The sequence below is a fragment of the Serinus canaria genome (assembly GCF_022539315.1).
Source record: "Serinus canaria isolate serCan28SL12 chromosome 7 unlocalized genomic scaffold, serCan2020 HiC_scaffold_29, whole genome shotgun sequence".
Taxonomy (NCBI): domain Eukaryota; kingdom Metazoa; phylum Chordata; class Aves; order Passeriformes; family Fringillidae; genus Serinus; species Serinus canaria.
The window spans coordinates 3251090-3275737 of record NW_026108147.1 but is presented as its reverse complement, the minus strand read 5'-3'; the positions used below and the strand labels follow the sequence as shown (position 1 = coordinate 3275737).

Below are 24648 nucleotides of genomic sequence, written 5' to 3'. Positions count from 1 at the left end.
ATCTCGTAAAACCATTCCTAAATCTTGCTTTGTCCTCATAAAAGAAAATTACGAGTCTTCGTGGATGGGATGAGACACTGGGAAGTTGCTGATGGAGCTGATGGTGTTGGTGAGGATTTTTTGTCTGCAGAGCTCTGTGCAAACCAGGAGCATTTGCAGAGGGGGAAACTGAGGCACAGCACAGCTGGTGTCCTGCTGTTCCAAAGCAACCCAAACATGGGATCAACCCTTTTTTTTCCAACCCCAAGCCAATGTTTTCCATGTGCCTTCACCCAGATCCCTCCTGAGGGATCCCAGCACCCCTTTGCCCCCAGCTGGGGATGGGCCCTGTGGTTGTCTCTGTGCTTCCCATCCATGGGAAGTTCCTTAAAAAAAGCCCCTCCTCAATCAGATTTGCTCCCAGCCCATTTTTAATAGGAAGGAAGCACAGGACCTTACAAAGGCTGCGTTGCCAGAGCCCTCTTGCTGGCTGTGCTCTGCTCCCCAGCCTTTTTAGGGATCCCTCCTGGATGGTGTGTGTAAATTGGACCAGGCTCCAAAAGAAATAGGCCGTGAAATCCGATTCGTGCCCCTCGGCTGGGGAAGGGAGCGGGAAAGGAGCCCAGCGGCAGGGCCGGGAGCGCGCTGGGGCGGCGGGGACGGACGGACGGACAGGTGGCCTCGGGCTGGGAAGAACTACCGTGACGAGGCGCCGCGGACACAAGATCCTCTTTGTTCGGGTGTTACTGGAGTAGGAGAGTGGCTGCGGGAGAGGTCTCGGCACAGCTGCCCGAACTCCTTCCCTCCCGGAGATCAAAGCCCGCCTTTCTAATTGCGGCTTTTATTGCGCTCGCCCGAGCGCTCGCCCGCTGCCCCGGTGGCTTTGGCGGGGGACAGGTGTTTTTTAACACGCGTGCCATCACGGGGGATTAGCGGATTGAAAAGCGTGTCCCGGGAGACACGGCGGTGCTGTTAAAAGGAGGGATGCTGAGCCGCGCAGGGAGTTTTCTGCAGGAGTGTCTGCCTCCCTGGCACAGGAGAGGGAAAGGAGGAAGCCGCTGGGTTCACAACGTGAGCATCCCATCCTGGTCAAAGGGCATCGGCTGGAGAGGGGCTCCTGCACAGGGATGCTCCATCCTGCAAATGCCCCAGCTGGAGCAGGGATCACTCACTCCATCCCCCAGATGCTCCCTTACTGCACTAAGGACTGTACTACTGCAAAATGCCCCAGCTGGAGCAGGGATCACTCACTCCATCCCCCAGATGCTCCCTTACTGCACTAGGGACTCTCCTCCTGCAAAATGCCCCAGCTGGAGCAGGGAGTCGCTCACTCCATCCCCCAGATGCTCCCTTACTGCACAGGGATGCTCCATCCTGCAAATGCCCCAGCTGGAGCAGGGAGTGCTCACTCCATCCCCCAGATGCTCCCTTACTGCACTAGGGACCCTCCCCAATTCATGGCCTCCAATATCCCTGTTGGACCAGGGACCCACCTGCTCCATTCCTCAAATGCCTCAGCTGGAGCAGGGATCCTCCATCCCCCAATCACCACGTGCTTGACCTGGGATTGTCCCACTCCATACCCAAAAATATCCCATGCTGGATGCTTGATAACACCCTACCTTGAGCCCATTCCGACCAGGAATCCCCTGGAATTTGGGAGCATTCAGAGATTTCCAAGCGAGGGAACTGCATGATGGGGATACAGTCAAGAGAAGAGCTGTTACATTGCTCAGAGGTACCACAGCCCCTTTCCACAGAGGATTCAAGTATGTGGAGAGCAAGAACTGCTGGCCCAGGAGCCAGGGAGGGGACAGAAACTTGGCTGAGGATCCCGGAGAACAAAGCAAAAACAGGAAAATGCACAGACGAGCCTGGAAAGTCATAAAAACAAAGTTTAGGTTAAATACACAGAGGGTCTCTTATCCCCTTGGCAGGTTAAGAAAGGGCAACCTTTGTCTGCAGAGCCTCTGGCAGACCAGCTCCTGGTTACTCAGAGGGAAGGCAAGAGAAGGGGGATGGAGGTGCCCAGGGTGGACAGAAAGGGGCTCAGCCACCCCCTAATCTCAGCTCTGGGGGAGGTTTGCTCCAGGGCAGCAGCAGCAGGACACAGAGCCCCATGGGCAGGGACAGCTGGGTGGAAAACCTTTTTCACTTCTTGCTACTCTGGTCACTTTTCATTCTCCTACACATCCTCCAAGCTCCTCAGGCTTTCTGATTTAGGTTTTTTTTACCTTTACTTCATAGAATCATGGAATTGTAGGATGGTTTGGAAGGGACCTTAAAGCTCATCCAGTTCCACCCCCTGCCATGGCAGGGACACCTTCCACTATCCCAGGTTGCCCCTAGCCCCATACATATCTGACCTTGGACACTTCCAGGAATCCAGGGGCAGCCACAGCTTCCCCACGCTGTGCCAGATATTTATGCCACCATGCTGGAGTATAACCCTCTAGAATTGAGACCTTGGGTGTGAGCTGAAAAATCAGGGATAAGGACAGCAGGAAAAAAAAAAAAATAAGGAAAAATGTAATATCCCAAATATCCCAGACAGCTTCTTGTTTATTGGAGTTGAAACCAACACCCCTGTGGAAATGCAATAGATTTAAAAGCTTGTTTGGGGAAAAGCAATGATCATTTCCCACCGTCTGCTCACAGCTTCCTTTCGTGGGTGCAGCTCCCAAAAACGAGGCGTTTTTCCCTTTGATGTCATGGAAGGAAATAACCTTCCGTGTTTGGATCCAGCTTTTGCTCAGCTCAGCCCAGCTAATGCCAATCAGGCTGTTGAGGGATGGGAAGGGTGTGGGGAGGTTCAGCTTGACCCTTTAGCACCCTTTTCTTTATCTTTCACATTAAATTGCTGTCCTATTGTTCCATATCGCCCCGATGCATCCTAATTTCCCCATCATGAGTCTTTTGTTCCCCTACAAAGCTTTGGAAGCAGATGAGAAAGGGAAACCACTTGCAATCATCTTTCCAAAGGGTACCTCCAGATCACAGGCAGCAGCACATGGAAACGACTGGGAAAATGAAGCCCTGTCACGAAATCTCTGTTAATTTTTCTTGGAAATGCCTCGGTATTGCTTTGAAAGCTACTTGGGACTGTGCAGGATGGCAGAACTGGGATCCATTTCCCTCCCTGCTTTAAAATTCATGCAAGGCACAAACGAGTTGCTGAGATCTTCCTGCCATCATCACCAGGAGCTGAATAAAAATCACATTAAACTTACTTTACACTTCTGCAGCAGCAGCAGCTGGCGGCCAGTGTCTTTAAGTGCTTTTTGAGCCCGTGGGCCAAAGAAAAATCAGGATGCTGTCAAGTCAAGGAGCCTTCCTGTTAATTTAAGGTGGTTAGCTTTGCCAGTGGGATAGATTTTCCAACGTGCTCAGCTGTTTTATGAGCCTGGCCTCTTCTTTTGGTGTCTGAATTGAGGAGAAACTCCTGAGTGAAATAAATGACCCTGTGGCTTTCTGGGATGCTGGCTCAGGCAGTCTCCATCACTGTCCAGAGGTCCTGGATGATGCCACCATACCGAGGCCAGGCTCCAAACAACCCCAGGAGCATCTTTCAAACCTCCTGGATTTATGACAACCCTGAAAATACAACAAATCTGCTGTATTTTGTCTTGGTGACCCGAAAAGAAGTGTATTCCCTTCTGGCATGTTTCCTTCCTGAAAATGTTGCCACAGCCTTAAACAGCTTTGGAAAAGGGGGGGAGAGAGAGGGGAGGATGCTTGCAAAAGGGTAGGTTCTGGCTAATTCATGCCAAGGAATTGCTTCCAGAGAGGGGCTGGTGCATTTGGGAGGCTCAGCTCAGGACAGCGGGAAGCAGCACTTCCTCTGTTGTTCCAAAAGAAAAGTGAAAAGCAAAACGAAATGCTAAAAAATATTAAAAAGCCGATTTTCCCCCAAACCGAATCTCTCGGGTGGAAAGGACAGCGGGATGTGTGGATGTCCAGCTTCCTTGGATTTTTCGGCAGTTTCTCTTGCACCTAGTGCCCTCTTGAGGAAACCTCTCCTCTATTCCATTTTTACAGCGTTTTTTCCCCCCTGGCTGCGATTCCGCCCTGACCCAACACAGCCAGGGGACCGGCTCATGCCTTCCCACCCGGAGCTACCAGGAAGGAGGATGGCATCGGGATGTGGGATGGCATCCCCCCAGGAGACGAATCCCAACTCAACGCGTTCCCGCTGGCAATCCGGGATGCTCTGACCCCAGCCCCGAGGGAAGGTCCCCCACCGGCACCATCACAAGCTCTGCTCCCCTCCTCGCCTCCCGAAAACACGAGATAATTGGGAATGGGAGCAAAAGGTGAGGACAGTGCTCCTCTCAGATGTCCGAATGTCAAAGCGACGCTGGCACAGAGCTGGCGGCAACAAAGGGCCGTGGGGATCGATGCGGCTGGCGGGGACGGGATGAGAGGTTGTTTCCCGGGAAAAGCGATGCCTGAGCCGGCGGAGCAGCAGTGCCATCGCCTGGAGCCCTCCTCCAAGATGCTGTAGCCTCGGGCGAATCCCAAAAGCGAACACAAACACGCGTTAGTTTTGTTTTTCCACAGCCAAAACCTCTCCCGCAGCGCGGGGATTCCATGGCAAAGGGATCGGGATTTACACCACTCTTCCTCTTTTTCACCCCTAAAGCGTGGGGAACGAGGGAGTTTTGCAGCTCTTGAGCACGGCTTGGGAAAACTCCCTGCATGGAGGATAAATGGTGTGGGGAATGATTTTTAGGGCAGTGCTGGGGATGGAGGGTGGTGGGAAGAGCTGGGGTCAGGCGTTGTTCAAGGAATACGGGGCAGAGGATGATGGTGGAAAGCAAATCTGTTGTATCAGAGAGCAGAGTTTTGCAGAAAAGGAGCCCCTCGCGTTGATTTTACCCTAAAAATGTGAATTTACATCTGTGGCCCCCGGTAATAACACAGGTTTTGTCATTTCCCGTTGCCTCAAACTGGGATGCAAACACATCCAAGCCATAAATGGGGCTCCTGAGCTCAGTTCTGGGGAAAGGAGGGCAGGGCTGGGGGTCCTGGTGCTGGATGGGACCTCACTGGGGATGGATGGGGAGCCATGGATGGACGAGGGGCAGTTCCACCTCTAAAATAGCACCAGTGCTGTTAAAAATGCTGTTTTAGCGTATTGTGGGCTCTTTTATAGGATATAAATATCTGTGCTTCTATCTATCTATCTATCTATCTATCTATCTATCTATCTATCTATCTATCTATCTATCTATCTATCATCTCTCTCTCTCTCTCTCTCTCTATATATATATACCTGTATCTATCTCTCTCTATACATATATATCTATATATCTATCTATATCTCTCTCTATATATCTATCTATATCTCTCTATATATATCTATATCTATCTATCTCTCTCTATATCTAAGCACAGATACAGATGCCTGGCTCTATATATATATTGAATATTTATTGGGTATGTATCAGAGCTGTGTCAGGGGAGGTTTAGGCTGGACGCTGGGATAAAGGGTGAGCTCTGAACAGGCTCCCCGGGGAATTGTGACATTCCCAAGGCTGCCAGAGCCTAAGGAATGCTTGGACAAGGCAAAGGCTGGGATTGCTGGGGTGTCTGTGCAGGTCCAGGGGTTGGACTTGATGATCCTTGTGGGTTAACTCAGGATATTCCGTGTTCCTGGCGCCAGCAGCAAGCAGGGGATTTCACAGGAAACAAAGATAAAGGAACCCACCTGTAAAAATTACTTCTAACCCCCACCAGAAACAGGCACAGAGCTGGAAAAGCAATTCCCATCTCTTGAAAGCAGCCCTTACATACATGTAATATGCAATAAGGGACGGAGGGAGCCCGTCTTACGCATCCCATGACAAATATGGAGAGGAAACCCAACGCATTGCACGCCAAACACACTAATTTCTTTTTATGACACGGAAATTTTGCTTATTACACAGAAAACAAAAGGATTTTTAACGACCGCCACCCTCAGCAGCCGCGCGCCGCCCTCAGCCCCTCACGGACTGTGACCACGCCCCCGGCTCAGACCACGCCCCCTCAAGGTCAGGCCACGCCCCCCCCGCGCGGTCCTCCAGGAGCACAAAGAGGCGGGCGGAAGGTGCTGAGGGGAAGGCGGAAGTGACGTCAGGGCGCGGGCGCCTGCAGCGGGCGGGCGGGCGGGCGGCGCCGTGAGGGGAAGATGCCGGTGGCGGTGATGGCCGAGAGCTCCGTGAGCTTCAGGCGGCTCCTGGAGCAGTGCGAGACGCAGGAGCTGGAGGTGCCGCGGGGCGGGGTGGGGTCTGTGTCTGTGCGTGGGAGGTGGGCGTGTGTGTAAGCGGGGGAGGGCGCAGCGTTTGAACTTGCCCCTTGGGCTCGTCATGGAGCCCTTCAGAAGGTCGCAGGCTACACATAAATTGGTGGTTCTGAATAATTATTCGCGTCATTTCAGGGGGAGTATGAGGGAGGGGGAGTTTGTGTGTTTCAGTCCTTCTCGTGGCTGAGAAAAGGAAGATATTTATCAGGGGAGTGGGGCCCTGAGCCAGGCTCGGGGAATTATCTTTAGACCGAGTTTTACTGTGGCAGCTTTCGCTGGAAGCTCCCTCCGTGCTGCTTTACGTTCTCTTGTCCCTTGAGAAAAGGCCTGAAAGTTGGAAATCTTTGCAGCTTTCAAAATTTTACAGCTTTTTTTTGTCGCTCGTTTATTTCCTCCTTGTGAGCTCTGCTGAAGTGTGGCAGGGGCTGAAGCTTAGCTTGAGGGTTTTGGGAGGGGGAGAGAGGCTTTGCTGTGGTGGAGTGGCCTGAGCTGAAGGTAAACGAAGTCAGGGGTTAATTAATAGGGGTAAATCAATAGGGGTTAATTTAATTTCACTTTCAACAGCTGCAACTCTCACGAGCATTTGAAAATAGAAGATGCAGGCTTATTTATTCCCCCTCCCAAAAAAATTGCACAGGTCTGTTATGTGATGTGAAAAAAAAGAAAATAAAAATCACTCATCTTGGAGTGTTCAGTTTACATAAACCTTGGCTTCCTGCTGTGTTTTGTATCACACCCCTCTTTAAAATCTGCAGCCCTGTAATGTGTGTTTGTTTCCAGGCCCCTGGAGGAATTGCCACACCCCTGGTTTATGGCCAGCTGCTGGCTCTGTACCTGTTGCACAACGACATGTAAGTGGCTTGTCCCAGCCTGTGGCACTGGCTTTGTCACCAGCACGCTGGGAAGGGGCTCTGTGATTAATAAAAATGTTGGTTTGGCAAAGAAATGATGGCAATGCTCCTGGGGATCAAGTCTCTTTCACCTTGATCTGACAGGAAAGCTGTTCCCCTTTCCTGTGGGGAAATTTGGGAATAAAGTTCCTTCAGTGGTGAAATTGGCTCCTCTGGGAAGTGTTGAACATTTCAGAGTTTTGTTTTGGGTTGGATTTGGGGGTGTTTTGGATTATTTTGTTTTGGGCTGGATTTGTTTAAATCCCAGCAGGATAACTCTGGACCATCCCTGTTAAAAATGAGGGATGCTGTTGGCTTGAAGGAGCTAAAACTGCAGGAATTCCTGGGAATTTGCTGTGGGGGGGGATATTCCATGTCCCTGTGTGTACTCAATGCACTAAATTGAGGTTTTAGGGAGAAATTGCTTTCCCAAACTGGTGTTAAATGAGGCAGTTCATGAGCTGTTGGTTGTGTTACAGCAGTCCAGCGTTGTCTGCTGGAGGGCAGCTCTGCTTTCCCACCTCAGTATCCAACATTCCTTCCTGGAAAGAATATTTTTAAAGCACTGAGAGTGTTCATCACAGCACCTGGGCAAACCTTGTGGTGTCCCTTTGCAGCATTTGGTGACTGAGAAGTATTTTTAATATTTTTATTTGTTTATTTATCTTTAGGAATAATGCACGTTATCTCTGGAAAAGAATCCCTCCTGCTATCAAATCTGTAAGTCCTGGGCCAAATTCACCTCAGAAACTGCTGGTTTTGTTGCACAGCAATGTTCTCTGAAAACCTGGGGGTGGAAAGGGGGATTTTCTTCTGGATTAACACTGGGGTTTGGTTTTGTTTTTGGTCACAACAGGCAAATGCTGAACTTGGTGCAGTTTGGTCAGTGGGACAAAGAATCTGGCAGAGGGACTTCCCAGGGATCTACACAGCAATCAGTGCACATCAGTGGTCTGAGACTGTCCAGCCAATCATGGAAGCACTCAGAGGTACCAGCTGAGCTCCTGAGGGCAGCAGGGAACTGCCTGGAATCACTTGTGTCTGCTCCAACAGAAATAAATTGTTCATTGTGAAAAATCAGGACAACTGCTGACAAGTTTTTGTGGGTTTTACTAAAAGGGTTTCAGGTGTTGGGTGTAAATTAAAAGCTCTACAAAACCTCATAGAAACAACCAAATTGGTCTCAGTAGGATTTTGTTTCTGTGTGTTCTTTGATACTGGATTTTCATAAACCATGTGGTTTGTTCTGTAAGAGCAAAGCAGACCATAAATCACCCAGTTTTATCAGACTTCTAACCAGGGAACTCAGCTTGGCATTCCAGGACCTCGTAGGACTTACAAGGTGGTTTCTCTGTGAAATGTTTTCCATCCTCTGTTGTGGTAGCATGCAGATTCTAGAGGGCAGTGCAGACTGCTGAAAAGAGGTGTTCTGCAAGACAAATTCTCTGTAGCTTGAGAAACAGCTGCTTTTTAGATGGCACTAATTATTAACTAATTGCTGGCACATTGCCAACAGAGAATGCCATCAGCTGCAGAGTTCCCTGTGCTGTGATGTGGAGCCCAGGATGCTGCAGGCTGCACTTGGAAGCTTTGCCCTGGCAGAGAACAAGCTGTTGTCTCTTGCTGCTGACTGTGAGCTGTGGAAAGGGAGGGGGAACTCCTGAAGGGCTCCCTTGAAGGCTGGTAGTGATTTCCCAAAGGTGGTAGAATTGAGGAAATGTTCTCAGCTGTCCAAGCTCTGGAGGTGAGTCTCTGGTGTCCTGTGTTCCTCTCTCCCTAGATGCAACCAGGAGACGAGCCTTTGGACTGGTTTCCCAGGCTTACACATCCATAGTTGCAGATGATTTTGCAGCCTTTGTTGGCCTTCCTGTAGAAGAAGCTGTGAAAGGTACTTGGCTTTATTCCTTGAGTAATTTTTATACTGATGATTGTGGCATTCACATTCTCTGATAAAATCCCTTTTTTGCCCAGGGCTTTACTCCTGGGAAGCTGAGAGGCGTTAGAGAAAAGGGAAACAATTCTTATCTCATTTGCTTCTCCACACTTCTCACATGTGTGGTGCTCACATGTGGAATGTGTTTGGAGATTGTTCACCCACAGGTGATTGTTCCATTGCATTCTGTGTGAGTTGTTTTGGCTCTTTGGCCAGTCAGGGCCAGGCTGTGTCAGGACTCTGGAGAAAGTCAGGAGTTTTCATTGTTATCTTTTAGCATTCAGTAAATGTCCTTTCTGTGTTCTTTAGTACAGCATTCTTTAATATAATATGCTATAATGAAGTAATAAATCAGCCTTCTGAGAACATGGAGTCAGATGCATCATTTTCTCCCCTCATCGGGGTTGCCAGCATTTACAATAGATGATGAGCTCAGAGAGCTCTAAGTGATGATTAATAAAAATGTATCTACAAATTCTGAGCCTCTCAAGTGACTGGGCAGTGATTAGAGGAAAAAAAAAAATCTTGGTTCTGGATAATGGTTTGATTTTCTTAAAAAAATTATTTGCTGTTAATTATCACTCTTTATTCTCCCCTTCTGTATCTTACAAATCCTCTCCAGGTGTGCTAGATCAGGGCTGGCAAGCAGACTTTGCAACTCGCATGGTGATGCCTAAAAAGCCAGGTAGGTGGAGCTGTAACTTCATGAAACAGTTCATTTTCTAGGAATTAGGTGAGATGTTTTTAATTACAGCTTTGCACAGGATTCTCTTCGATACTTTTTGGACACTCATGCTGCACATAAACACGGGGCATGTGTAAAACGGGAGGGAGTACAAAGTGGTGGATTTGGTTTGGACTTGCAACGAGTAGTTTGGATTAAGCTAAGTCCTCACCTGAACTTGTTTAAACAAAAGCAGACAGGATGTGCTGGGATTGCTCCTTCTCCTCCTGCTGCTGGCTCTGCCTCTATGCAGCATAAACTGGATAACCTCAAATGGTCTTAACCTCATCAAGATGAGTAAAAAATAGACCATCTTGAACCTGAGATTTTTTTTTTTTCCCCTTCAGGAGAATTAGAACTTCTTCAGGCAGGTGTTCAGAGGAGCTCCAGTTGTTGATATAATGTCCTTTCTTGTAAAACCTAAATATTTTCTTCACTTTCATGGTGTTGATTACAGAATGTCTATTCCTGCAAAGCTTGGTCTGCAGAAATACTTGGCTTTTTTTTTTTTCTTTTTCTAAATCTGTAGCTGGCTGTGGCAAAAATAAATATTAAGATGTAAAAGCAGGATGAAACAACTGTTCTTAAGTGCTCTGTGCAGCTCTGGCAGAAGGAGCCAAATTACAGCATATCCAAAAGGGCAGGACCTGTTAGACCAAGAAATGACACTGCTTGTATGGGCAGAGCTTTTGGGATTTCAGAGCCCATAATAAACAGGTGCCAGGTGTGAAAATTCACCCCTAAGGGGCACAAAGCCAACCACAGCCCTGAGGCTTTATGTATGAGCAGGTGGGGTTTTTATGAACTGGCTGCAAAATATGCAGAGCTTTAAAAAACTGGGAATTACTACATGTTTTTTTAATTCCAAAAGTGAGTGCAAAAACTACTATTCAGGCAAAAGAAAGAGGCTCTTTTGAAATGGCTAATCCTTAGGTGTTCTGCTTTTTAGTTACAAAGTCAAGTGTGAGGAATAAACAGGTTTAAATTTAACTAGCTTTTGATCCATGTTTTGTTGCATAGAACTGTTTAAAACTGTTCCACTGGGCTAATTTTGTATGTTTTTCTCCAGGTGTGCTGGAAGCTTCCTTTAACAGATTTATTCCTTCATCAGGTATTTTTGTTTATATATCATGGATTTAGCTAAACCTGCATAAACAGTGTCAGCACTGAGTGGGAATTGAGTCCTAGAGAGGTGAATGTCCTTGCTGCCTCCCCAAAATAAAAAACAACAGCCCAACCCAGTCAGGTGCTCTGTAAATGTGCTTCTCCCTCTGTCTTCTCACTCCCTCTTGTTTTAAGCAGTGCCTGAGATTTCTGAGGTTCCCAATCCCACAGCAGAGCTCCTGTGTGTTCTGCTGCTCTGGTTACCCACCAGATCTGTTTGTTTGGAGTCTCCAGGATGGCAACTTGCAAGGAAAGGAGCAGCCAGAGAGCTCCAGGAGCTTTCTTGTCAGGGCAGAATACTGCCAGAATTCAGTCTCAGTACTCAGACTGCAGTGTGTGCAGAGAAATTCTGGGGGCTGCTGACAAGTGGAACTTGTTGCAGCAGTTTTTGTGGTTAGTAACTCCTGGCCTACTGAATGGTGCAGATAACAGGAATTATGGCAGCTGGAGCTGTGCAGGGAGGAGATGCAGTTAAATCTGTCCCCAGAAGGCTGTTGAAAGTCAGATGCATTTAATTTGTTTTCCCTTACTGTTGTGATGGATGGTACTGCTGATGGATTTGCTTTCTAAATTTCATTATTGATCCATTTGTTTTATCTTTGTAGAACCTGCTCCGGTCCCACCAATTCCCAACGAACAGCAGTTGGCCAGATTGACTGACTATGTGGCTTTCCTGGAAAACTGATCACCCTGCTCCTGTGTTCAGAATAACTTGGGAATCCTGTGTACTGACAGTTTTAGATCTAAGATTTATTTTATTCTGTTTTATTCTGTTAAACATTGCAGCGTCCCCCACTCAGAAGTGTCAAGTATCCAGTGTGTGTCAGCCCCACTCCTGTTTTGCCAAAGCCCAGCTAGCAGTGAAACAATCCTTTAACTCCTGCAATATTTATTCAGTAGGTACACAGAATACACAGCAGTATTACATAGTACTTTTTTTTTTAATTGACTCAAAGCAGAACCTTTTTCAGATGTGTTAGAAATGGAGAAGAAATAATTCTCTGGTGAGTACTGCAGTGCTTATCACAGATCTACTGCATGTTGAACTAGAGGACAGAGAGTGGAAGGCTGCCCAGCCTGTATGTACAAAGAAAAAAATATTTTGATGAAAGTGAAAGAAAACAATTTTGCAGTAATTCTCTTGCAAATATTTTTGTGGCATATTTATAATTGATTTTTTTTTCTTGTTCTTTCTAGATTGTTAAATCTACTTCGTGTTCTGATGTGAGAAATTTCACATCAGGCATGTTTTTACAGCAGAATAATTGTTTAACAAAGACAAATCTATGCTTTGAGGAAGTATTTTGACTTTTTGAAGGTTTTATTTGAGTGATGTAGGACACCAGATGTTTTCCTGGGTAACCCTACACCTTGAAACCTGTCATGTCTTGCTCCCTTTCAGTACGCTGGGCCAGGATCTGCAAGAAATAACAATTCTTACCTGTCTTTAAGCTTTCTGGGTTACTTTTGCAGTGATTGGAGAGGAGTTTCAAGGTTAGAGTAGGAGCAGAGCCCAGCAGAGAGAGGGGTGATGCATTGTGCTGTGTCAGTCTTTGAGCTGAGAGTGGATTTTGGAAGCAAACATGAATTCTCTTGCTGTTTGTGTCGCGTTGGTGAAAAGGCTGCGGAGAAAGAGTGGTGCTTTAAAGGGCAGTGCATGTCTCCATTTATTTCTCTCCCCTTTCTGAAATCCTATCCAGAGGTTCCATGGAAGCTGGCGAGTGTGCCCTTGGGTTGTGATTGTTTTTCCAGTGTGCACTGCCTACTGTACATTCTCTTGGTGAGGGGGTGTTAGCAGGGAGGAATTACAAACTGTGCTCTTGCTGCCTTGAGAGCTCACTTGATTTGTAAACACTTTCTCAAAATGATTATTTATTTGAAACCCACCTAAGACTTGGATTGCTAAATTTTTCTTCAGTGATATTAAAGAACATGTTTACACTGACTTTGTGCACTTTGAGTTTTTAAATTTTCTGCAGAATGAAGGTCTGGTTTGGTGAGTTTTTTTAATGAATTCTTACTGGCCTAATTTGGAGAGGGCTAGTTAAAGATTACTGCAATATTTTATGCCTCAGCAGTTTCGTGTGCAGCAATTGTATGGTGGTTATTAAAAAAGAACCCTGGCACCCTTCAGATGTCTTAAAATATTCCTTGGTGTGTAAAGTATTTGAACAGCTGAGTGAAACTTTCCCTTCTGTGTTTGTATTGTACATGTCTGCACTCGTTGGTAGCACACAACCCTGCTTGGGGAAATGAAATTTTGACATAATTAACGGATTATTAGATATTCAAGGAATGGTAAGAGGAGAGGAGCAATCTGGACACTGGCAGTCTGTGTCTGTCTCAAATCTAGTATCAAATCTATGTCAAATACACTAAGTTTGACCCTGTCCTCTTCTGACAAGTTGATAACTGATTTTTGGTCTGCTGCAAATTTTAAGCTGTCTTTAGCTTTGGGTGAGGCATTAACTAATACCTTGCCTTGAGTACTGTTTTTCCAGGCACACTTTTTGCCTTGTGCTACTTTGGAATCCAAGCTATTTCACCTGGCTTTCATCCTCATTGCCCTTGTCCTGGTTTTTGGTTCAGAAATACCTGACTTCAGATGAGCAGCTTTGTGCTTCCCTGTCCAGAGCCCTACCTTGGGAAACACTGTGTGAAATATTTCCTAAAGTGACATCTTCAGGCATTTGAATTCTCACCTGGCCTGCACTAATAGGAAGTGCACTTCCTATTATTCTGCACTAAAAGGAAGTAATTTTTTGTGCTTGATTTGCTGTTTTAATTGAAGAAATTGGTGTGGGTTTTGGAGTTCTTCCAAGTACAGTGCTGAGTGGGAGGACCTTTGAGTTAAGAAACCATTAGGAATTCAGTTGGGAGCAGAGGTTTGTGAAGGATTTGGAAAAAAGGAACTATTTCAGTTTCAGTTTTCCATTTCATCTGCATCCCACACGTAATGGAACATAGTTTCTTGGCATTTTATTATCCTCTCCTATATGGGTCAGCAAAGCTCATTTACCCACAGTTCCAGTCTCTGTAAGGAAAGCTCCTTGAGCTCCAGGGTGGTTAAACCAGGAGAAATTGGGTGGGGAAGTAGGAGAGCTGAGTATCCCTCCCTGCTGAAGATCCACATGGAAACCTGTGGGCTCTAATAAGATATCCTGACAGATTTTCCAGTATTTCATTGGAGCTGCCAGTAATGCAGTGAAGAAAATGAAAGCAGAATGCATGTGTACAAGAGAAGTCTCAGCAGGCTTTGCAGGAGAGCAGTCTGGATGTGCTCTGAGTCTGTTTCAGCCTGGGCTATGCACAAGACAGTAGGGGACATCTGGAAGGAGTTCTTGGGCCAGTGGTTGGTTCTCCCTGAGTCCTACCCTGGAGGAGCTGGCTGGACTGTCACCCAGACACCACGCTGGTGTGTTCTCCTCCTAAGAAGGACTGGGCTGGCTGCCATGGCAAAAAAACCAAACAAACCCAAAAGACAAGCTTTTCTGTTAAGTGTCAAACAAATTTTTGTAATTGACTCTCAAGGGACCATGTGAAGGCAAATGAATTGCTGTTTGGAGATGGGAAGTAGATTTCCAAATATTTTACCTTCTCGGGTCATGCCAATTGACTTGGGAAATTTGTAACTTTATTTTTGTTTGTAACTACTTGTGTTGAGCAAAGGGAAGTAATGTGCATTCCTGGTTTCCTGAATTTAGGATTATTAATTGCCAGATTCTTCTGTGCCTTCACAGCAAAGAACCTCAGGTTAGGAATGGCCAGGCAGTCTGGCACAACTGGGTGTAAATAAAGTCAGAGAACAGGTTAAGCTTTAGGAATCAAGATGCTCCAAATCAATTCCAAAGCAGGAAATGTGGATACCTCTCTCTTGAATGTGCTCTCATGTAATCAAAGTACAAGACTGGGAAGGAAGGGAGGTTTTGAGCAGTAGGAACCCCATTTGGTTCTGCCATACGAGTCTTTTGTTACACAAGGATAAATGATAGAAACAAACAGTGCTGAATGGTGACCAGCATCTTACTGTGTGCTGTAATAGCCCCTCAAAGCTGAGGTTGGTGTAAAAGTATGCAATGAGAATCCACATGATGTGACAAGGCTGGTAGATCAGCGACTGCACTGAGACCTGGCTTTGGCCTCTGATCCACTCGTGTCTCAGATGTTTGAGAACCAATGGATGTTTGAGGTATGGAACATGTTTTATTCCTTTGTCTTTTTAAGCAGCATTGAGCCTGTGTCAGGTAGCACATACCAGCTCTGAGAGCTATCCTGAGCTTTACAAAGTGAGAAGGATGATGATGACACCACACTGTGCTTTCCTATACTAATTGGGATCTATGTTTAGACTGAGTTTATGAATTAACATATAGGACTTAAGTACCACAGGCATGGCAAGTCTCACTCTGTAAGTCAAACCTGCAGCAAAACAAAGGGAGCTATATTCAGTTCAAACATTTTACTGGGTTCCAACTTGTGTGTGTTGCACTTTGAGCCTGGCACTGCAGCTGATACAAGGTAAATTAATTACTCAGCCTGCCTTGCCTTTGAAAGAGTTAATACTTGCAAACAACTTGACACCTTTAGTGCTTATACTTGGAAAAATTACTTGGCTGCATAAATATTAATTGCTTCCAGGTATTTAATGCTTAATGCTGTTTCTGTGGTAGATCACTACAGCAAATGGGTTCAGCCTTGATCGGACAGGTCAGCAGTGCTGAAGAAGAAGTAGATGCTGAGTAAAAGTAGAGACTCGTGTGGCTGAGGTTCAGGGGTGGAGGGAAGCCCTTTAGTGTCCCCTGAGAAGATGTGCAGGTCACAAGCTTGGGCTTTGCTGCTAGAAGATCCTTCTTTGCTCTTGCTGGAGGCCATTCCCTACCAATGCATGGCCTTCCATTGTTCCTGGATCAAGTCTACTGAACCTCTGGGCGACAAGACCGTCCTGTGTGCATCTGACAGCAGAAAAGAGCAGGACGTGTCTGCTTCCAGCACTTGCCTTAGCTGCTCCTTCAGGGGGCTGCACTATCATCAGAACACAGAACAGCTTCTCCTACCAGAGTTATTCCTATCCTGTGTACTTCCCCAAATGTCTGCCTCAATGTTCACTGGGGAACCTCCCTCTTTGTGGCCATCCATGGCCAAGCACAGCAGAAACTGACTGTGTTTGGACATGAGCTGCCACACCTAGACACACAGAAACTGGACCCTAGAACATGAGAGGCTGGGCTGATTTTTTTTCCAGAGAGCAAGAAGAAGAGTTGAAAGAACAAAAGGAAACTGAACAATGTCTCTACAGAACACGAAAATCAGTGCTGCCCAACCACATGGGGTGGTGGAAAGTTTACACCTGCTGATGTCAGCACTCCCTGGGCCCCAAGGCTCAGAGCAGCATTCGTGCCCGGGCCCACCTGTTCCTTGTGCGTGTCACACCCACGGGTTTAGGATGGCCACCAGCCGGGACGTGTCCCAAGGAGGCCATGCCACCTTCCCTGGAAGGCCCTGTGCCCTTCCCAGCGCGGCTGCGTCTGCAGCCCTGGGGGCTCCTTCTGCTGCCCTGAGCCTGCAGAGCAGGGCAGTGTTTGCTGATGCTCTGAGCCCTTCCTAAAGATCCTGTTGGGCTGGCTTAGACACCTGGGGCCAGGGATTCCTTCCAGCCTGGGCCACTTTGGGTGGGCTGGGGGTGGGGCCAGGGCAGGCGGCAGTGTGTGCAAGGGCCTTTGTGACACAGTGCAGCACAGTCACCATGTCATGGAATGGGACAGGGTGTCCTTTGTGACACGTGGTGACATAGGAGCTGGTGGTGACAAGAGCACACCAGACTGCTCGGAGCAGGCGACGGGACAGGACAGGACTGAGTGGTGCTGTGAGGAGCCCCCGCACAGCGCGCTCGTTCTTGCCCAATCCGGAGCTTTTCCGAGGCGTTGTTCCTACAGGTGACCTCGTGGCAAGACTGCGGGCCTTGGTGGCCTGTGGCCTTCCCGAGGCTTCTCTTCTGCAGGTGTCCTTCAGGACTTGTTGCCTTGGAGCTTTCTGAGCCATCTCTCTAGAAGGTGCCCCTGACTCCCAACTCTGGAATGGCTGACAAATTTCTCAGCCTGTTCAAAATCTTCAGACGGAAAAAAAAGAGAGGGACTGAAACTGCCACAGCACAACAGCCTAAAAAAACAGAGCAGTTCCAGACACTGCAGGATGGTGAGTGACAGAGCTGGGTCACACGGCTGATGGCTGCTGACAACTTGGCCCCATCCCATCCCATCCCATCCCATCCCTGGGGACATGCCCATGCACAGGACAGAAGAGGGGCCAGGCAGACTCCCCACAGTGGCCCTGCTCCATCCCCTGGGCCATCCCGGAGTTCTCCCTGCCTGCGGAGCGCAGGCCTGGCCTCTCTTCTCCAGCCTCTCCCGCAGCCCCTCAGCTCTGGCTGCCCTCGCTTTTTGCCAGATCCAGCCTTGGACAAGACACAAGAGCAGGAACCCGGCCGTGGACGCTTCCGCAAAACCCTGAAGGTACCTGCAGCCATCCCCACCTGGGCTGGGCCTGCTGTCCATGCTCAGCCGAGCACCACGCCTGGAGCATGCCATGGAGCAACCCTGGCTTCCCTGTCCTTTGCTCCCCTGCAGAGTTTCCGGAAGTTCCTGCGCATTCGCCGTAAGAAGACCGGCACCACAGCAGCTGAGGGCCCAGCCCAGCCTGACTCGGGGCTGACCGAGTTCCAGGCAGAGCCTCAAGCCAGCCCAAAATCGACAGCTCACTCAGGAAACAATGCAATGAATTATCCAGTGGTGAAGGCTGTTCACATGGCAATGACTGAGAGCATGCCCATCAGAAACACTGACAGCAGAAAGACTCGGGACATCACAAATACTAGAGCCATGACCGTTCCCATTGTGATTCATGCTCCCCCTAAGGATTTTTTTGAGGAGAGTACTATTCCTATTCAGCAGCAGGTAAGCAGCCTGGGGCCAGGCCTGGAAGCCTCCCAGGATGGTGTGTCCCCTCAAGCCATGGTCACTGGGCCCCCTCAGCCTTTGAGGCCAGCACAGTGTGGCAGGAAGGGAAGCACTTCTTGGGGAAAGCTGGGGAAGTTGTTGCCTTGGACAGTGGTCCAAGTCTTCCCCATGCCTCTTCCAGGTACCAGCCATCGTAAGAAGCATTTACAAGAAGCTGCTGTCCCATGACTCTTTGGATGCCAGGCGGCAAATTGACATTGTGCGGCTGGCTGAAGAACACCCTGCTGACCTGGTGCTGACCCTCCTGCATTGTGCCCCAACGTGTGACAGGTACGGGGCCCACGTGCCTGGAGAGCTCAGGGCTCACCAGCCTTTAGGGCCCATGGCCCTGCACAGCCTGTCCAATGGGCTCTGCCAGACAGGCAGAGAGGTCCAGGACCCTCGGGCCCCTCTGTTTCCCGAGCCTGCTGCCAATGCTCCCTCCCTGGCCCTCAGGGCACCATGGCTCTGTCACCTGGGCCCCCACAGCTGCACAGGGCATGGTAATGTGACTGAGACACCCCTGACACAGAGCTCTGATCCCACAGAGCTGCTAAAATGATATGGAGAGCCATAGGATCATCGGGACCACCAGTGGAGAAAGTGCTGCCAACACTGCTGTGCGTTATGGAGGACTGGCCAGTGCACAGCACATGCACCTCTGATGGGGACGAGCAGGACGTTTTTGCCTTGACTGTGAGTTTCTGAAACTGGCTTCTTCTTGCCCCTCGGTCACCCCACCAGCGGCTCTCCATCCTCTCCATGCTTTAGTCTCTGGGCTGAAACCTGGGCTAGGGGAAGGCTCAGGGGGCACCAGGCCTGCTGCTACCCCTGCATCTGCCCTTGGGCCCTGCCCCATGGACACCTCAGCTCTGAGCGCTGCCTTGGGCTGCTTCTTTTGCAGGCAACTCTGGTGATCTGGCTGATTATCAAGTTGCCTGAGTGCCACGAGGCCATGATCCTTTATTCCTCCCGCCTGTTTGTGGCTCTGCTCTTCCATGTTGTCATCACCACACAGCAGATGCCACCAGTGGAAGCTAGTAACTTCTGGAAAGCATGCCAGGAAGAACACCAACTTCCCAGCAAGCCCAACAGGTCCCAGTCCTCCTGCCCTTCCCATGCCCTTGTGGCCAGTGCCAGCGCTCCCAGTGTGACCTGGGCTTTGCTCTGCACACAGGTTTGCAGTGCAGGCCATGAAGGCTCTGCTCTACCAGCTGCAGTGTGACCATGTGGTGATGTCCATGGAGCGCAAGCGTGGCTGGGACACGCTGCTGTGTCCTCAAACCCAGCACTATGCCGTGGGTCTGCTGGCCAGGTTAGACCCCCTTTGCCCCACTGGCCCACTGCCATTTGTGCCCTGTGCCTCACACTGTCCCGTGCTCATGGGCCAGAGGGCCTCGTCACTGAGGGACGGCCAAGGAGACTGGAAAAGGCTGGGAGAGGAGGGTTCCCAGAAGGGGCCACCTTCCAGAGCACCACATCCCCTCCAGGGATGCTGGGGAAAGACCAGACCTCTGTGAGTCAGTCCTGGGAGAGGTTTGCCTCCCCCACCTCAGGGTCTTGCTGCCTTCTTCCCTAGGGAGATGCGGCGTAACTTGATCCCTCTGTGTTCTCGCATCGCTGTCCACTTGCTTCGGCAGCTCAACAGGCAGGACCCATTCTGGGATCTGTCCTTCCTGGCATTCCTTGTCGAGGTGAGCCTGGTGACCAGCACTGCCTGGCTGAGCTGCCCCTCATCTCTCTGCCCTCTCACAGCCACAGCTGCCAGGACAGTGCCCACGCCCTGTGCTGTGCTGCTGCCTGGGCCCAGCCCTGTGCAGTTCCGGGCTCCTGCTGGCCGGGTCCCCTGTCACTGCCCTGTGCCTTTCAGGTCCTCGAGTTCCTGGACTTGAGGGAATGTGGTGGCACTGTCCTCAAGATCTTGTTGAGGTACCTGCAGAGCAAGTGCAGGGAGCGGCATCGCCTGGCGCTCAGGGCCCTCGTGGTGCTCAGCAAGGATCTCTTGATGGTGAGAAGGGGGCAGTGGCTGATGCTGTGCTGTGGAATGCAGCCCCTTGGGCTGGCAGGGCTTCAGGAGCTGAGGCAGCTGCTGCCAGCTCTCCTGCCTCACCTGCCCCAGTGCTCTGGCTCAGGCCTTTGGCCTGTGGGCCCTGCAGCAGCAGGGTGGGCTTGCAGTGCCAGGGCAGTGTTGGCGGTGCAGCCGTCCGTGCCTTCCCAACACAGCCTTGTGTTCCATACAGGCCAGGAGAATGTGCCGTCTGTCTCCAAGCCTTCTGGAACTGTTGGATGATGAAGATGGAGAGGTGGTCAGCATGTCCCTCCGTATTTTCACAAATGTGCTGCAGCACGAAGACATCCTGGTATCCAGCACCACTGCCCCAAAGCTGGCTGAGGCACTCCTGCTGCTCTTTGACCACGTAAGGTTCTGCATCCTGAGCCACAGACATCGGGTGCTTCCCAGAAACTTTGTGCCCTCTGGGTTTTCAGGCCTTTGCCCAGGTTAGCCTGGAGTGGTTCATATAGGTCATTTTGTTTCCTCTAGGACAACAGCCATGTGCAGTTGCTCTCCATTGAACTCTTCCGTAAAGTGATGGAACTGGTCGTGGATGAGGGGAAAAAGCCCCTGAAGACAATTGTGAACAAGAGCTTTTATGCACTTTTAATTTACTGTCATGCTGAGAACTGCGACGTAGCAAAGGTGAGGTTTTCTGGGATGCCGGTGGAACCCTGGGTGGGGGCTGGCTGCCTCCTGCCCTGTCACCTCGCGGGCTGCAGCCTCCTCCAGGCTTTGGCACAGGGATGTGGGTCCGGTGCCCTGGGCTCTGGGGCCATCTCTGGGTCTCTGCTGCTCTCCAGGCCTCTCGGGAAACGCTGCTTCGTGTGGCCGAGTTCCTGAAGAGGAGGAAGCTCGAACAGCTGTTGAAGAAGCAGCCGCCATTGGACGTGGATGAGTGCCTGGTAAGGAGGGCCTGCAAGCCCCAGGCTCAGCCTGGAGAAGCCCCCGAGGACGGTGCTCAGTGTGCAGGGCTGGCAGCTGTTCCCCTGCCCGCTGGGGCACACAGAGGCCGTGCGGGCTCTTCTCCAGGCTCCCGTGGGCCCGAGCCGGGTGCCCATGGAGCCCCGGCCCGGCGGGGCTGCGGGGAGGCACGCGCTCCGGGCAGCCTCTGCCCCCTCCCCTCAGGAGCCCCGCCCTAGCGGCTGCTGGCCGCGACTCAGGGCTGCGCGGGCAGGGGAGGCCGGGGCCGGGCACAGGCAGCGTCCGGCCGAGGGACTGCGCCCACACCAACGCTTCCTTCCCTCCTGCCGCTCTCTCCAGCTGGCAGAGGAAAGGAGCAGAGCGGCCGAGCACCGGCGCCGGGTCCTGCGCTACCTACAGAGACCACAGGAGCCCCTGCGAGAGGCGGCCGGCAGGTTCATGGGTGAGCCACGAGCCCGGGCTCCCTCCCCGGCCCGCGGCAGCTCGGCCCCAGCCCCGCCTGATGGCCCGGCAGCATCAGCCGGACCCGGCGCTGTGGAGCCCCGCCTGGCCTTGGCACCGCTGCCGCCCTCTGGCAGCCGTGCCCTTGGGCGGCAGCGTCCGGCCAGGGCCCGGGCTGAGCCCTGCCGGGCCAGTGGGCCGTGTGGGCACAGCACCGGCAGCGCCGCTGGCAGGGAGCTGTGCCACTGGGGCCATGACGGGCTCTGTGTTCACAGGCATGGCCGGGCGGTGCCTGAGGAGGCAGCAGGAAGGGCTCCAGCTGATCTGGAAAGGTGAGTCAGGGCAGCGGGCTGACAGCGGCGGGTGGTGCAAGCCCTGCCCCGGCTTTGGAGGGCTCTGCTCCCTGTGCGGACGAGTGGGGATGTGGGCAGAGCACAGAGACATTTCAGGGGCACGTGGGTGAGTCATGGCAAGTACCTCCCAACTGATTCCTCTCTCCTACTCTCTTCTGGGTCGCGTAGCCCTGTTCACAAGGTCTTGTAGGAATCCCACAGTCCCGGCCTGTTGCCATGGCTCTCTTCCTCTCTCTTTCAGCCCTTCAAGCCCGGAGGCAACGTGCCAGCCCATCCCGCCCTGACGTGGAAAATCAAGCTGAGTTTCCCCAAGGAGCTCAAGAATTAGGAGCATCTTCTGGATCCAGTGAGCCGGTGTCCGAGGAACAGCACCAGGAGACACCAGAGAGGACATCAGCTGTCAGCGCTCCTGGAAGTCCTGGCACAGCTGATGCTGGAGACAGTTCTCCTGGCTCCAGCGCTCTCCCTCCCAATTGACAGCTCCCTCCCTCCAGCCCTCAGACACTGCCCATCCCCATTTTTCCTCTCTTCTATTCCTCCCTTTTGATAGCTCTGCCCCACCAGCCCTCAGACAATCCAGTACCTTTTTTTCCCTCCACTCTCCCTCCCTGTTAAGGCTCCCTCCCTGCAGCCCTCAGATAATGCCCATTTTTCCTCTCCTCTATTCCTCCCTTTTGATAGTTGTGCCCTACCAGCCCTCAGCCTGTCCAACACTATTATTTCCCTCCACTCTCTGTCCCTGTTAAGGCTCCCACCCTCCAGCCCCCAGGTCCTCCCCATCCCTTTTTTCCCTCCCTACTCATTCCTTTGCTTTACCGTATATTAATAAACCGTTTGGCTTCTTCACTTTGGCTTCATCTCTGTGGAGCTGATTCAAATCCCGGGCCCTGGGACACACTGGCCCCTGCTGCCGTTCTCTTCCACGCCGTGTTTTGTGCACAGACACAGAGGAACGAGGGCAGGTCGGGCTGGGAAGGTCCCTGTGCTGGAGGTGCAGTTGCACAGCACTGTGCAGTTCCAGATCTCGCTGAGCACACGGAAGGCCAGCAGTGGCACAAGGAGCCTGTGTGTCAGCACCAAAGTCCTGTCTAAGGCCCTGCCATATTTGGTCCCCTGTTGAGCACGTCAACAAGATAATGGAGAGCAGACAATGAAGGAAAAATTATGGTTTACCTGGTGGGAATTTGACCCCTATGAGAAACAATGGACTGGTCAATCGTTGGGAAAAGAACCTGTGAAAGATAAAAAATGGAGCTGTGATTGGTATGGAGGTGGTATCACAAGTCACTGCGGCCTCATCTCATGCACTGGCCAAGCATGAAATAAAGTCATAACTGGAAAAACTCCACTGCAGAGAAGGAGATGCCAGGCCTGGTACTGGCCTAGAGGGACGAGAAGGACAAAATGCAAATCCTCTTGATGCTGAGGATGCCGTGAATGTTGGTGGCCTGCCTGCCCGTCCCACTGAAGCACCATGCTCCATCTGCTGCTGCTGCTCAGTGGCTTTTCTCCATTCCAGGGGTCCATACATATCCTCTGACACAGCAACTGATCAAACAACACTTGCACTCAATTACGGGTGCGATTCAGACATTCTGCATTGGAGTCCTTCAGAACCTGTAACACCCTGGTATTTATAAACACCCAACCTGCGTATGCTCTGAACCCAGCTGACAGGGATTCCATGGCATCCACAGAGGGCAAAGGAGCTTGGAATACTGCAAGTTTTCAAGAATAGCTTCCTGAAAGCACAGCAGTGCTCCATCCCTGCACAGGATGAGGAAGAGGGCAGAACCAGAGACCATCTGGGCTTAGCAGGGAGCTTTGGGTGTGCCAGAGGGCAAATGAAGCAGCAGCACGGTGCCCAAGACTCGGACAAAGAACTGTGCCGGGGCCCGGAGCGCTGTCAGGCAGTGCCAGGATCCCGGCTGTGCTTCTGGTCCCCACAAGTGAGGAATGGCAGCCCCAGGCTCAGAGCCTGTCAGAAAGCCAACCAAGGGAGACCAGAGGGAGGGCAGCCTTCCAGTCTCTCTTGGGCATGGCTGCAAAACAGCCCCTGCTGCTGCTTCCTCCGTCTGTGTTTGGGGTGTGCTGGTGGCAGAGTCAGCCAGCTTGTGCTCTGCTTTCCAAAGCCTGTTGGGAGCGGGCATGAAAAGCGCTGTGTGCACAGCAGAGTCCTGGAAGGTGCTGTGCCAATGGAACAGCCGTGCTCGGGAAGGCTCGCTGGGAAGGATGATCCAGGAACCACAGGCCTGGCGGCCTGAGCTTGCTGCTGGGGAAGGCCTGGGAGCAGATCCCCCTGAGTGCCATCGCACGGCCCGTGCAGGGAACCAGGGGGTCTGCTGGTGCGTGGGAAAGCTCTGCAGAGGGACGGGGACAGCTGGGGGTACTGGTGGGGTGTTGAGGGCTTCTGTGGGGGTGTTTGGGGGGGTTGGTCTTGGGGGCTGTTTTGGGGAAGGAGTTGTCTGGAAGGTGAGAGGTCTGGGCTGGAATTTGTGTCAGTTGATGGCAGCACCTGTGCTTGGCACAGCTTGGGTTATGGAGGGCAGAAAGAATATCTGTGACTCTTTCTGTTCATGGTCCTGTTTTCCATGCAGAGAACAAGAGGGCAGACCTGGTCTTTATTGGCCACTAAGATATCTGTACTGGGGGAGGATCAGCCCTTTTGCCATCTACTCATTTGTTTGGGTAACTCTTGTAACACTGAGTGGTCTTTCATTCCTTGAGAGTTGAGAGCTTTTATTCCTTAAGAGAATTAGGTGATTATAATCCCTTCATTGAAATCCATTTGCAAATCAAAGAATGTCCATCTTTTTGCCTCTGTGTAGTGTTTTGTAAAGTGTCTTCCAGTGGATTATAAGGCAAATGAGTTGCTGCTTCAAGATGGGATGCAAACTGGTAAACCAGTC

At 50.8% G+C, this 24648-nt stretch overlaps 1 protein-coding gene across 1 annotated transcript; it reads left to right on the top strand.

The window, feature by feature from the left end:
• The first annotated feature begins 6100 nt into the window (after nt 1-6100).
• On the top strand, nt 6101-12921 carry COPS8 (COP9 signalosome subunit 8). The gene is made up of 8 exons (XM_009088197.4): nt 6101-6229; nt 7046-7116; nt 7827-7875; nt 8012-8144; nt 8936-9043; nt 9711-9773; nt 10882-10923; nt 11582-12921. Exons 1-8 carry the CDS (start codon nt 6152-6154, stop codon nt 11659-11661), a joined length of 624 nt encoding a protein of 207 aa, XP_009086445.1. The 5' UTR covers nt 6101-6151; the 3' UTR covers nt 11662-12921.
• Nucleotides 12922-24648: the final 11727 nt, after the last annotated feature.

Coding starts and splice junctions, on each gene's coding strand:
- COPS8 (XM_009088197.4), top strand. CDS start 6,152: ATGCCGGTGGCGGTGATGGCCGAGAGCTCCGTGAGCTTCAGGCGGCTC. Junction 6,230..7,045: donor GCGAGACGCAGGAGCTGGAG/GTGCCGCGGGGC, acceptor GTTTGTTTCCAG/GCCCCTGGAGGAATTGCCAC. Junction 10,924..11,581: donor CAGATTTATTCCTTCATCAG/GTATTTTTGTTT, acceptor TTATCTTTGTAG/AACCTGCTCCGGTCCCACCA.